Source organism: Urtica dioica, chromosome 2 (genome assembly GCF_054948205.1).
Source record: "Urtica dioica subsp. dioica isolate 48M chromosome 2, U.dioica_male_clone48M_v1_H2, whole genome shotgun sequence".
NCBI classification, from domain to species: Eukaryota; Viridiplantae; Streptophyta; class Magnoliopsida; order Rosales; family Urticaceae; genus Urtica; species Urtica dioica.
This window is the reverse complement of record NC_142757.1, coordinates 34,646,369-34,658,954: the sequence shown is the minus strand read 5'-3', so window position 1 is coordinate 34,658,954 and position 12,586 is coordinate 34,646,369. Positions and strand designations below refer to the sequence as shown.

General features: G+C 35.7%; 1 protein-coding gene and 1 long non-coding RNA gene across 2 annotated transcripts; one reads left to right on the top strand and one right to left on the bottom strand.

Annotated features, from left to right (window-relative positions):
* Positions 1-388: 388 nt before the first annotated feature.
* On the bottom strand, positions 389-1,421 carry LOC149404533 (uncharacterized). Its single transcript, XR_016294119.1, has 3 exons — positions 1,393-1,421; positions 1,209-1,270; positions 389-479 (listed from the first exon to the last, which is right to left on the bottom strand). It is a non-coding gene; the product is annotated as an uncharacterized LOC149404533 (long non-coding RNA).
* A 7,280-nt stretch (positions 1,422-8,701) lies between these two features.
* On the top strand, positions 8,702-10,837 carry LOC149404532 (uncharacterized). Its single transcript, XM_089607565.1, has 2 exons — positions 8,702-9,317; positions 9,369-10,837. The coding sequence occupies exons 1-2, from the start codon at positions 8,702-8,704 to the stop codon at positions 10,835-10,837; spliced, it is 2,085 nt and encodes a 694-aa protein (XP_089463691.1).
* The last annotated feature ends 1,749 nt before the right edge of the window (positions 10,838-12,586 follow it).

The following is a 12,586-nucleotide window of genomic DNA, read 5'->3' as shown; positions in this document are numbered from 1 at the left end:
TTCACATGATTCAGGCTCGCCAACGAGCTCTCGACGGATATCGGCAAGACGTCCGAATCATGGATTGTCGGTGGGTCCAGCACGTGTACGGCCAATTCACAAAGGAAGAAGCCAACATCAAGAAGGCCATCGAGCTGGGGGCAGAGCCCGAACCCATGGACTGGGACATGAGGGCAACTATTACCCCCATGACTGGTATAGGGACACCGATATTTTTCCTTGGGATGGTGCTCACGAGATCCTGTTCGTTGTGAACTTCAAGGACGTTCATTGGTTCACATTTCGGATCGACATCGGGGCCTGGACCATTACCGTCCTTGATTGCCAAAAGGATCTCATGCAGTCGCCGATGAGCTTAGCCAAAGCCTCGTCCGGCCAAAAGGATCTCATACGGCCTTGGACTTCTTCATGACAAAGGTCAATGAACTTAGCCAAAGCCTCGTCCGGCCAATGAGCACCGTCATCCATTTTTCAAAACACTGAACCATAATTGATATGTGATGAAATGAAAACAATGCAGTTTTGCAGGGCATACCACTTTGATTAACAACATTTTTAGTACATTCCATAATCAGTATGAATTTAGTATTCACCATGTATTGACAAATGAACATGTATTCAGAAAATCAAATGAATATGTCGTGCAGTGTAAACAGAAAACAAGTGTTGACCATATCAGTATGAACAAATCACAAAACCATATCACATTCAGAAAATCACAAATCTCTCATGTCCAAAGTATCAAATCCCGCAACCATAAAACTCAAAAAACCATATCCAAACCCCAATTCTCAAATCACCTTTAATCCCAAATATTAAAAATCAATTCATACCAACCCACACACTAGCAATAAATTTATGAGGCTCAGAATTACATCACAAAGCAACACATATTATCCAAAATCAATTCACGGCCAAAAACACACAGTCAACAATACTCGGCCAAGAAGTCACACGGCTAAGCAACCCCACAGCGGAACCCAAATTCCAAACCGAGCACACCACAAATAATTTCACATTATCAAACGAAATCAATTTAATCATCAAACTGAGCACACCACAAAGAATTTCACATCAACAACGACCACAACCACAACCCGAGCCTAAACAAAAGCAAACCACGAGAAAATCCAAACGACATCAAAACCCCTAATTCGAAACCCTAGAAATCAGATTTCCAAGAGAACAAAAAGGATTCGGAATTCTACCTTGATGTAGAACGCGAACCCACACTGTCGGCCTCTCCTACTCCGAGAAATCACGCTCAAACCTTGTACAGAGAACAAAATCGAAGAAGATGCGTTTCAGAACATGAATGAAGAAGATGAACGCAGACAAATCCGAACTGAGATATACGATAAGGACGAACGGAGAAGAAGAAGATTCACTCACCCAAAACTCCGGCGTCTCTCTCTCTCTCTCTCGCTCTCTCTCTCTCTCTCTCTCTCACTCGGATCTACGCTGTTCGTACCCTTCAGAGTTTTTTTTTTGCTCGACAAGGAGAGTAATGAAAGAGAAGCTGAGGCCATGCGAGAAAAAAAAACAATTTCGAAAAACACCCTTTTTTTATTTTCAGTTTCCTTTACCTATTTTCAAAACCACTTAAAAAATTTTTAAAAATTTTACCCGAAAACTGAAACTAAACACGCTATTCACTTTTTATTTTCAAATTTTTTAACTTCAAAAGTCAAAAACAGTTTTTGAAATCTATACCAAACATAATTTCTCATTTAACTTCTCTACTTTAACCACCGCCGCAAACTAACCCAAACACTAGATTTTCTTAAAAATGGGTCCTCAAAATATGTTGCAAATGGGTCATTTTAACATAACTTATTCAATCCATAATTAAATGGAGAATAATTATAGATTTTAAATCGAGAATTTTCTCATTCGGTTTTAATTAATTTAAATATATTCAAGGTGTCTCGAAAATAATTGTCGCTCTTGAGAATTTTATATAAAATTAATCTTCCGGAATGTCTCTTCGGAAATTAATTTATCATTCGAGTCGAACATGAGATTTCATTTACTTGTTCCGAGATTACTCATCACCTTAATATATTTTAAATTAACTCGTTTAGTGAATTCAAATTACAATTCGAGTGATACAAAAGTTTATCTTTACACGATATTTTTTTAAAATTTTTTATGTTGTGATCATACCATCAGAGCACTATCATGAATTTTTTTTTTCGTGGTAGCTCTTACCTAATGAGCTAGCACTTATTCTTTAATGAAATTTCATCTATGTCTTTTCTCTCTTGACTTATGGACAAAGACGATACTTTTGAAATTTCTTTTATGCTGTGCTCATACCATCCGAGCACTAACTTGAAATTTCTTTCGTAGTAGCTCTTACCTTATGAGCTAGCACTTATTCTTTAATGGAATTTCATCTAAGTCATTTCTCTCTTGACTTATGAGCAAAGACTTGATATTTTTTTAAATTTCTTTTATGTTGTGTTTTTCTCATACCATATGAGCAAAATTTGAAATTTCTTTTGTGTTTGCTCATACCCTTTGAGCTAACACTTAATCTTTAATGAAATTTCATCTAGTCTTTTTTATCGTGAATAATGAGCAAATAATTAATATTTTTTGAATTTTGTTTTTTATGTTATGCTCATACCATCCAAGCACTAACTTGAAATTTCTTTAGTGGTATAGCTCTTACCTAATAATCTAGCACTTAGTGTATCGAAATTTGTTCCAAGTCTTTTTGCTCTTTACTTATGCGCAAAGACTTGATATTTGTTTTTTAAATTTCTTTTATGTTGTGCTCATACCATTTGAGCATTAACCTGAAATTTATTTTGTGCTTGTTTATACCCTTTGAGCTAACACTTGTTTTTTAATTAATTTTCATCTAAGTATTTATGCTCTTGCTTTATGAGAAAAGACTTGATATTTTTCAAAATTTCTTTTATGTTGTGCTCATACCATCTGAGCACTAACTTGAAATTTCTTTTGTGCTTGCTCATACCCTTTGAGCTAACACCTATTCTTTAATGAAATTTCATCTAAGTATTTATGCTCTTGCTTTATGAGCAAAGACTTGATATTTTCGAAATTTCTTTTATGTTATTCTCATACCATCCGAGCACTAACTTGAAATTTCTTTCGTGTTTGGTCATACCCTTGGCGCTAAAACTTAATGAATTGAAATTTCATCTAAGTTTTTTTTCTTTACTTATGAGCAAAGACTTTATATTTTCGAATTATTTTTTATATTGTACTCATACCATCCGAGCACTAACTTGAAATTTCTTTCATATGCTTGAGATTAATTCCGTCCATACCTACAAGTTATACAAATACATATCTAGACAATAGTAAATGAATGAAAATAGGTTTAATGAAGTTACTTTTTATGTGTTCCTCATGGGTTAAAATTCATTCTTCATGAGCTCGGACCCTACTCTTGACCCCCCCCCCCCCTCTTTTTATAGAAGTTGCGTTCATTTTGCTGTTATTGGCATCGAGCTATTTTAATGTGCTAGGCACCTTTCTTGGTACTACCGTTGACGTTTTTTATTCATAATCTAGGCTTTTTTTATTTTTGTGGTCATCCAAGCATCTAATTGTGCTAAGGACCCTTTTTTGTCGTTGTTGTTGGAGAGACAATGTTTGATTGTTCTCAATGAATCCTCATGGAGAGATATCTTTGAGCACGTTCTATGGTGTTCTAATAATACTTGCCATGAATCTCAACGCTATCCTCTCTTTCTAGCGCCAAATTGTTGATATACAAAGATGTTACAACAATTGTCCTACGAAGAACACTACGCGATCCGGGCACGTAGTCCCCAGCACATAAAGGTCCTAGGCAAGATTTTCTCTAAGTACAGACGAATCTAGTAAAAAAGAGAATGTAAATGACTGTGCTTTGTGATAGGTGAGACTTCTGGCATGTTCCCTTTTTTTTGTTGCTTTGCTTCCCTTTTATAGTGGTGAGTTTGAAGATCATGAGATGATCAGGCCCATGATTTGGTAGTTACTTTGTAACTTCTCCTTGTTCCATGCGAGTGAGTGGTTATTTTGCATAATCGTTTCAGATTTATTTTTATCAAGGTAATTGACGCACGTCTTCTCAGGCTGTTATTACTTAAATTATGATGTGGCCATGTTTTCTTAGTTTGATTAGTCTTTGAACCTACTAGTTTCTTTTTTCTTCAAAGTTCTGTTCGATAGCATTCGCTCTTACCTTATGAACGGGTCGTTCCTTAAACTTAATGAGCCATCGTGCTTATTTAGCTTGGGCTCGATGTTGGATTCTTACTGTTCTCCGAGGGTCTAAATACATGCTTGGATTGTGCTAATTATATGAGTAACAAATATTAATTTGATAGAATTTAATTCTGCTGTGACGCGGATCCAACAACAACCTGCAACTTTGAAGATTCAGCGAACGCGGAATGATTATACAACCAGGTGTTTAATAATCATCTAAGTTTGCTATTTAAACATTATGAAAGCAAGTACATTTATTTTCTCTTTGGGGGAACAAGAATACTTATTTTTTTATTAACCTAACTTCTCAAATCAGGTGTTTTATATAAGCAATCACTAACTGCGCGCTCATGTTCATAGAAACAGAAAACCAAAATATAAAAAACAAAAGTTAATTATATTCTGGTTTAAAACAAAAAACAAAAAGAGTAAAGTGATAATGTTAGGAATTATCATCAGCACATGGACTAGGCAAGAATCAAGGAATCAAATGCCGGCGACTTTCACCAACTTTCAACGGCGGTGCCGTTTTCAGTCAAGAAACGATTGACGAGAGTGTGTATGTCCTTTTTCCTGTTTTTTCGTTTGAAAATCGACGACAACGGCTTGTCGTTTCCACCAAATGCAATTGGTTGTTTTCGAATGTTATAAAGAGTGGAATGAGTTAATATTCGGCGACATTTGCAGAGAATCGGGTGAAACGGCGAGGATTGGAGAATCTCGGACCCAGCGTTGAAGACAACCAGATTTGGGTAACTTTTAGTCATAATCGACGACATTTAGATGTTTGTAGGTGAAAGTCGACAATTTTCCGATGGCGTTTGGCGATAATCGGTGACGGACACCATTGTTACTGATGAAAGCTTCAAAGTCGAGAGGCTTTGTGCTTCTGTGTTTTCGGTCACTGTGTTTTTTTTGTCTCAGATAAGTAGAGTAGGAAGAAGACGAAGGAAGTGAGAAAGTTGCCCTAAAACAAAGGCCACACCTAAATATTAGGCCCATCATATGAGCAAACCCATTTTTTATTCCTTTTAATTTTGTTGTGGGACTAATTTTTTTTCACTAAATTATGGCCTAGTTATTACTAAAAAAAACTTGGTAGATTTTGCATGTAAATAATAGGATTAATTACAAAAAATCCCCCCTAACTCTGGGGTCGGTAACAAACTGCCCCCTCAATTCGAAAAAGCCACAAAAAATTATCTGAACTTTGGTTTTCATCGAGTTTTGCCCCTTCCGTCAATATTCGGCAGTTAAATCTATCTCTGAGACACGTTTTAGTCACGTGAGAACTTATTTGAGGTTATAATTGTATTTTTACCATATCTATTTTATTTATGGGATTATTTTTATTTCTAAACAATTTTTTATATAATTTTAAATTATTATTAATATTAATTATAAATTAAATACTATAATATATAAAGCCAAAATGGAACCAAATCCACAATATCTTGTATCGTCGATCCCAATCGCCCTCATAGCCGACAAAAGCTGACGGTTGAGGAAATCCTCGACGCTGAGATTATCGTCATTTGCTTCCGCTCCGTTGTTCGGTGCCGATTCTTTCGGCCGAGCTTCAAGCGATTTGCCCAGCTCAAATTCGACATCTGTGAGCAAGGGACTCTTGCTGCAACTTGAAACGGTCACGACTCGAGAGAGGCTTCGGCGGGACGATCGACGAAGAGCTCGCCCAACTCCACGCTCTCAACCCTCGCCGCCGAGTTCTTCACCATCGTCGCCGAACCACACTCTCATCATTAATCCGACACTCTCGTCCAATCAACCGTCCTCCTCCCCCAATCCGCCACCAAACCCACTCCAAAATCCTAATCTCCGCCCCAAACAAAAACCCCCAATCAGAACAATTAAATCCCAATCCAACGACGACAATTCCTCCGCCTCGCCGGCGACTGAGTACTCTCTGCCGTCTGCAACCTTTACCTTATCTTCGATGGAGTCCAGTACGAAAAGTTTCCCTCCATCGACTTACTCGTCTTCCTCTCTCTCTCTCTACTTCGTCGTCGTTCAAAGTCAGGATATTGTCGAAGCCAGACGACACTGATGAGCCTCGTGTCTCCAAACTCGCAGACCATCTCCGACCCAGAAAGCCCTTCAAAGCAACCAAATTCTTCTCCCTTTCATCACCCAATTTCTTTGTTTCACTTTCTGTGAATATAAACGTATATTGGAATTTCCTGCGCCACCCCCATTTTGTTTCACTTTCGTTATTATGTACTTTGCGTTCAAAAGGGGCTTTCTTGAGAGATGTTCAACGTGTTGTTGGGAACAGGTTTGTGGCGACGGAGGAAAAAGACAAACCGGTGAAGGAAGTTATGATGTGCAGGAGCCGGATAATAACACTAGTAATTCTGAGACTTTACGGCACTGGGCTCGTTCCAAACGAAGTGGCCTTGCAAAGAAGTCGAACAACAACCCTAACTCCCTAGCGCAGCAGACCCGCCGCGATTTGACAGTTTCTTCGCCTGAGAACAACCATAGTGGACCCGAGAACATATTTTATGAAGCCCAAGAGAGGCACGTGGTCGAGAAAGACGAGACATGGAGTTCCTTGGCCGAGAGGTCTCTAACCCCAATGAACCTCCGTTGAGGAAAGAAAGAACTCCGCGCATGCTCAAGTCTGCTTCCTTTTCTACACTTGTCATGGATCCTATTTATTATGTTGAAATGAAGGGTAAAAAGATAATTTCCCTCATTTTAATTGCAAACGTGCATAAAAAGTGCACATTTATTAGACGGTAACTGAGAAATGTTGACGGAAGGGGCAAAAATCGAAAAAAAAAATCAAAGTTCAGATAATTTTTTGTGGCTTTTTCGAATTGAGGGGGCAGTTTGTTACCGACTCCAGAGTTGGGGGGGATTTTTTGTAATTAATCCTAAATAATAAGTTGACATGGCATGAGATGAAGACTAAAGAGAGGGTTATAAAAATACAACATGTATTAAATTATACGACTATATGAATAGTTTTAGTTTGCAACATATATTACATATTTATTATTATTATTATAGCATATAAACATAATTTATAAATTATTATAATATTTGTAAAATTAAACCGTATATAACAAAATACTTTTTAATATATTACAACATTATTCTACAAATAACAAAATACACTATATATAAATAAATTAAATTAAAATTGTAAAATACGTATATGTATATATGTATATATTTTTAATATACTCTACAATATTATTTCCGTTCGGTTTTCTATCGGCATGTCGGTTTTCATCGAAAACGGCATTTCATTTGTCCATTTCCACATTTTTTTCTTTCGGTTTCCTGTCAGCGTGTCGATTTCCCGTAAATCAAGAGTCTCGAAACGGCATCAAAAACAGCGTTTCGAACATTGGCAAGAATATATGAATATAAGTGTTTAAGCTAGTTTCACAATCCTCGTTCTTGTTTAAAAGAAAATTGCCTTAATTTTTTTTTATTGTAATGCATTAAATTAGGTTTATCGCCAGCAATCAATGTAAAAAAATTAAGATAACAAACAAATTTTAAATACAATTAAAACTAGAATTCATGTTGTCTCACCCAATTTCAGAATTTTTGGGATTTCATAGAGTTTTTCACCATGAAGAGTTGTGGTGAAAAATTAATAGCATTGTTTTCAAAATTTTGGCCAAATGTCAATTATTTACGGCTATTTGTCAACCATGTACGAAGACTTGGAACATTCACTTATTAGATATTAATTATGTTATGAATTATATTGGGATCTCTGTTAAATTTCGCGTTTAAATGTTTTTTTGCGCATTTTTTACGACTTGATTATCTTAACTTACTTATGTTCATATTTTGGGTGAAAAATTACATGTTCATAAATTTTATTAATGAAAAATATTATAAAATATTAGTGAAACTACTAAATACTACTTACATAAAAAAAAAGGGGAAAAAAATGAACATGGGTTTTGTAAGGCTCTAACAAATGCCAGAATGAATAGAACACATAGGTAATCGGTAATGATTTCTAGAGATATCCAAAAAAAAAAAATTTAACGGCACAGTGGACTGTAAAAAACCAAATATTAATGTCTAGATACATGGATCGCCCAATTAATATGCTAACAATTAAGGCTGTAATGGTCACCAGTAAAATTGTATCAGGCCCTACCATTATCCAGAGTAAAGGAAAGGTATACGCGTGTGGCAACCACCATATAAACGAATTAGAATATACAACAAACTATTACATTCTCTGCTTCAAACGCATGGCATTAAAAAGGTATCAAAATTAAAACCAAAAGTACCTAGCAGGCAATCTTTTTGGCTTTAACTCCTGGAAGAAGAAAAACTATATTCATTTTATATTTGATAAAGACGTATATAAATTTCATGCATACAAATCTTCAGTCAACAACCCCAAGAAAATCACCGAGTAATCCTTCAAAAAAAAAAAACTCCCTCTTGATAATCTCCATAACTAATAGAAATGGCTTCAAGAAATAAAATGCTTTGGCAACGTGTCAAAAACACGATTTTGAGGGTAAAGAGCAAAAGTGGTCATCAAAGCTGGAGCGAGACGGGTAAAGAAGAAGCCCAAAATCCGGCCTCTGCCGCCGAGTCATCAGTAACCAAGTCAACGAGTAAAAAAGAAGTCCAAAATCCAGCCTCTGCTACTGTGTCATCAGTAGCCAAGTCATCCATAGCGTGCACGTTAACATGGGCTTCTCGACCCGCAGACAAGCCGATGGTTCACGGGTTTGAGACTCAAATCCTCTCCCTGATGAAACTGCTCGGCGAGAGAGAAAATGATAGACAGTTTAAGGCTGTCGGAGTCGTTGGAGTTCGCGGCGTCGGAAAGACCGCTCTTTGCCAGGCATGCTTTTACCAAGACGACAATTCATTCTCTCCTAGAGTTTGGATGAGGGTCGCTAAATTAGAGAAGACCGAACTGCTGTTAAGAGTTCTGGAGAGACTCGGAGTCGAAAAGACGACTACCTCTTACTCGAAGAATGACGACATCACAAAGATCAAAGCGCTTATGTACCTTCTTCGATGCCGGTTGATCGGAAAGAGGTACCTGATTGTGCTCGATAGTGTTCCGAGTAGCGATCCGTGGTATGATAGATTGTTTGAGGGCGCTCCGATCAGTGCAGAATCCAATTTTGGTCTTCGAATGGCGTGTGGATTGCCGAAGGAGAATGCAGGGACATTGATTGTGACGAGCAGAGACGAGTGGGCGGTCGAGAAGATGGTGAAGGAAGGGCATCGCGACATGCATCGTGTTGTTCCTCTATCGGATCCTAAGAGCCTATCAGAGATATTTCAGGATGCTATTTGTAAGTTGAGCACAAAGAGACAGGGCGTGTACGTTGATATGAAAAAGGTGGTTGATAGGGTAGCGAAGACAACTATCACAAAGCGTCAGCTTTTAGGGGAAGAAATCAAGACGGAGCAGACGATCAAGGATATGGTTGTTAAGAAATCCAACGGTCTTCCTTTAGCTGCAAAGTTGATGGCTGAGACGATGCTTGACCAGTTGGAAGCGATGGAAAAAAGAAAGGCAGAGTTGATGGCCGAGATGGAAATAAGAAAGGGAAAGTTGATGGCCGAGACGGAAAAAAGAAAGGCAAAGTTGATGGCCGAGACGATGCTTGACCAGTTGGAAGAGATCGAAAAAAGAAAGTCGACTAAGAGAGATGCGGAAAAGAAGAACGGAAAAGCTTCCCATGGGGAATCTGGTGAAGACAAGAAGCATGAAGAGGGTCAAGCTCGGGAGCGTAAAGGCGGTGAAGTTGGGGAAGATGATTATGGCTCAAATAAAGAAGACAAATGTGCTGCCAAGGACGAGGGCACAGAGAAAGAATATCAGAAAGGCGCTAAACAAGGTCAACAAGAAGAGATAGTACATAACGAGAAAGCATCGACATCAAAAAAAGGAGATGGTCAGAAAGAAAAGAAAACGTCAAATGATCATGTCGTACAGAGGAAAGAAGAAGAAAAACATAGAGAAGACAATGGTGGTGATGATAGTGATGCCGACAATGCGGAAGAAGAACACATAGAAGCTACAAAGGAAATTTGTAAACCTGAAACTCATGGCAAAGCAAAAGAAGAAAAGAAAGATGACAAGGGTGAAGAGCAAAATGATAAAGACGAAAAAATAGAAGACACAATGGGAGTGGGTGAAAAACCTAATCAAGGGCAAGAAAAAGAAGAATCCGGGCGTACGGAAGCTACAAAGGAAATTGAGGAAAAACCAAGTCAAGGTAAAGATGGAGAACAAGAAAACAAAGAAGCTACCAAGGAAGTTTGTGAAAAGTCAATTCAAGACAAAGAAAAAGAGGAAAAAGAAGAACACAAAGTAGCCACAAAGGAAGTTGGTGAAAAATCAACTCCAGGAAAAGAAGGAGAAGAGGATATCAAGGAAGTCGTTAAAGAATTGACTCGAGGAAAAGAAAAGGAAGAACATGAAGAAGCTACTAGGGAAGTTGGTGAAAAATCAACCCATAACAAAGAAGAAAAAGATGAAGAACACAAAGAATCTACAAAGGAGGATAGCGAAAAATCGACTCGAGATAACAATGAAGCGAAAGTTGAAGAGAAAGTTTTGCAAAAGGAATAAGTCAAACAAAATCCGAAAAAAGTTTGAGGAAAAACAAAAGCAATACAGAAAAATCACTACAAAATAAAGAAGCCTAATTTAGTATTTGTTGTTATTTTATTGCCAATGTATGTTGAATAGAGTTGTTCATGTATAATTTATATGTTGACTTAAGTTTCATATTGAAAAACAGAAAATGAAAAAACAAAATAAGTTAATGAATAATTTGTATGTTGACATAGCCTCGACATTCTAATTTCCAAAAATAAAATGTGATGTAATAAAAAAAAAATTGATAACCATAAATTAAAGGACTTTATACATGAATGAGCTAATTAAAATTAACTAATGTTTTATCAAATGGCCAAGGTTTTCAAGAGCTATTTGAATGTAGCCAATTATAATGGGTCCATTATGTAAATAATCACATTTATAGTTTGACATTGCTAAATAGCCAACGTTTCGTAAATTTTAAGTAAATAGCCACTTTCATATATTTACAGATGTAAATCTTAGGTAAATAGTAACTTCTATTTATTATGCCACGTCATTTTAATAACTATTTACTTAAGATTTACGAAACGTTAAGTATATAACAATTCCAAACATTTTAATTGGCTATTTACCTAATTTTTTGAATTATAATTTACAAAGACAAGTATCTCTTTGATGGATTAGTTCCAAACAAATATATATATATATATATATATATATATATATATATATATATATATGTGTGTGTGTGTGTGCGCGCGCGTGTGTGTGTGCGTATGCGTGTGCGTGTGCGTGTGATTAGAATTTGAATTGACTTTCTATATTTTTAATTACGTTTTTAACAATCTATTTTCATATAGTTGGCAAACAATCAATTTTGAATTAGTATGCTGGTTTTCATCCCAATTTCTCAAAAATACATATTTTTGAATTTATTTTTTCACTATGAAAAAGGATTTCATTTTTTTTATGAAATTCGATTCAAATCCCTATGTTCTAACATCATCTGCTAAATCAAGTTAGTTCTGATTTTTATCCTAATTTTTAGATTTTTTTATCTTTATGTTCGTGTTTCATGTTCAAGAATAAAAAAATTTCAGGTTTTCAAAATATATATTCATGCTTTTCAAATTTTTAATCTACTGTTTATATATTATATATATATATATATATATTATATATATATATATATATATTATATATATATATATATATATATATATATTATATATGTAAGTAGCTTAAACCCAAATCTAGCGTTGAAATTAGGCAACAAAATGGTAGGAAAATTTCTGATTTTGATCTTTTTTATTTATTTATTTTTATTTTTTTGTCAATTTCATGTGTTTCATGCAAGGTTCGAAATTTCATTTTCGACGTCGTTTCAAGCCTCTTAATTTACAAAAAAACTGACATTTCGACGAAAAATTGAACGAAAAAAAAATGTGAAAAAATGCAATTGATATGCCGTTTCATGAAAAATTGAAATGCTGATGGAAAACCGAACAAAAATAATGTTACATGTTAAATATATATATATATATATATATATATATATATCTTTCCATCGTTAAATTTGAGATTGATGCTAAAATTATATTTTTTTAGTTTCGAAATGCATAGTGCAAATAATAGGGCTTAGATCTATAATTTTGAAGAATAATGTGTTAGTAGTGGTATAAAAGTGTATGTTATGAAGTTTATTGGATAAGGATGAAATTAATCATTTAATGTCCTATGGAGACTTTAACACTCTGTTTGTACAAATAATGGGCA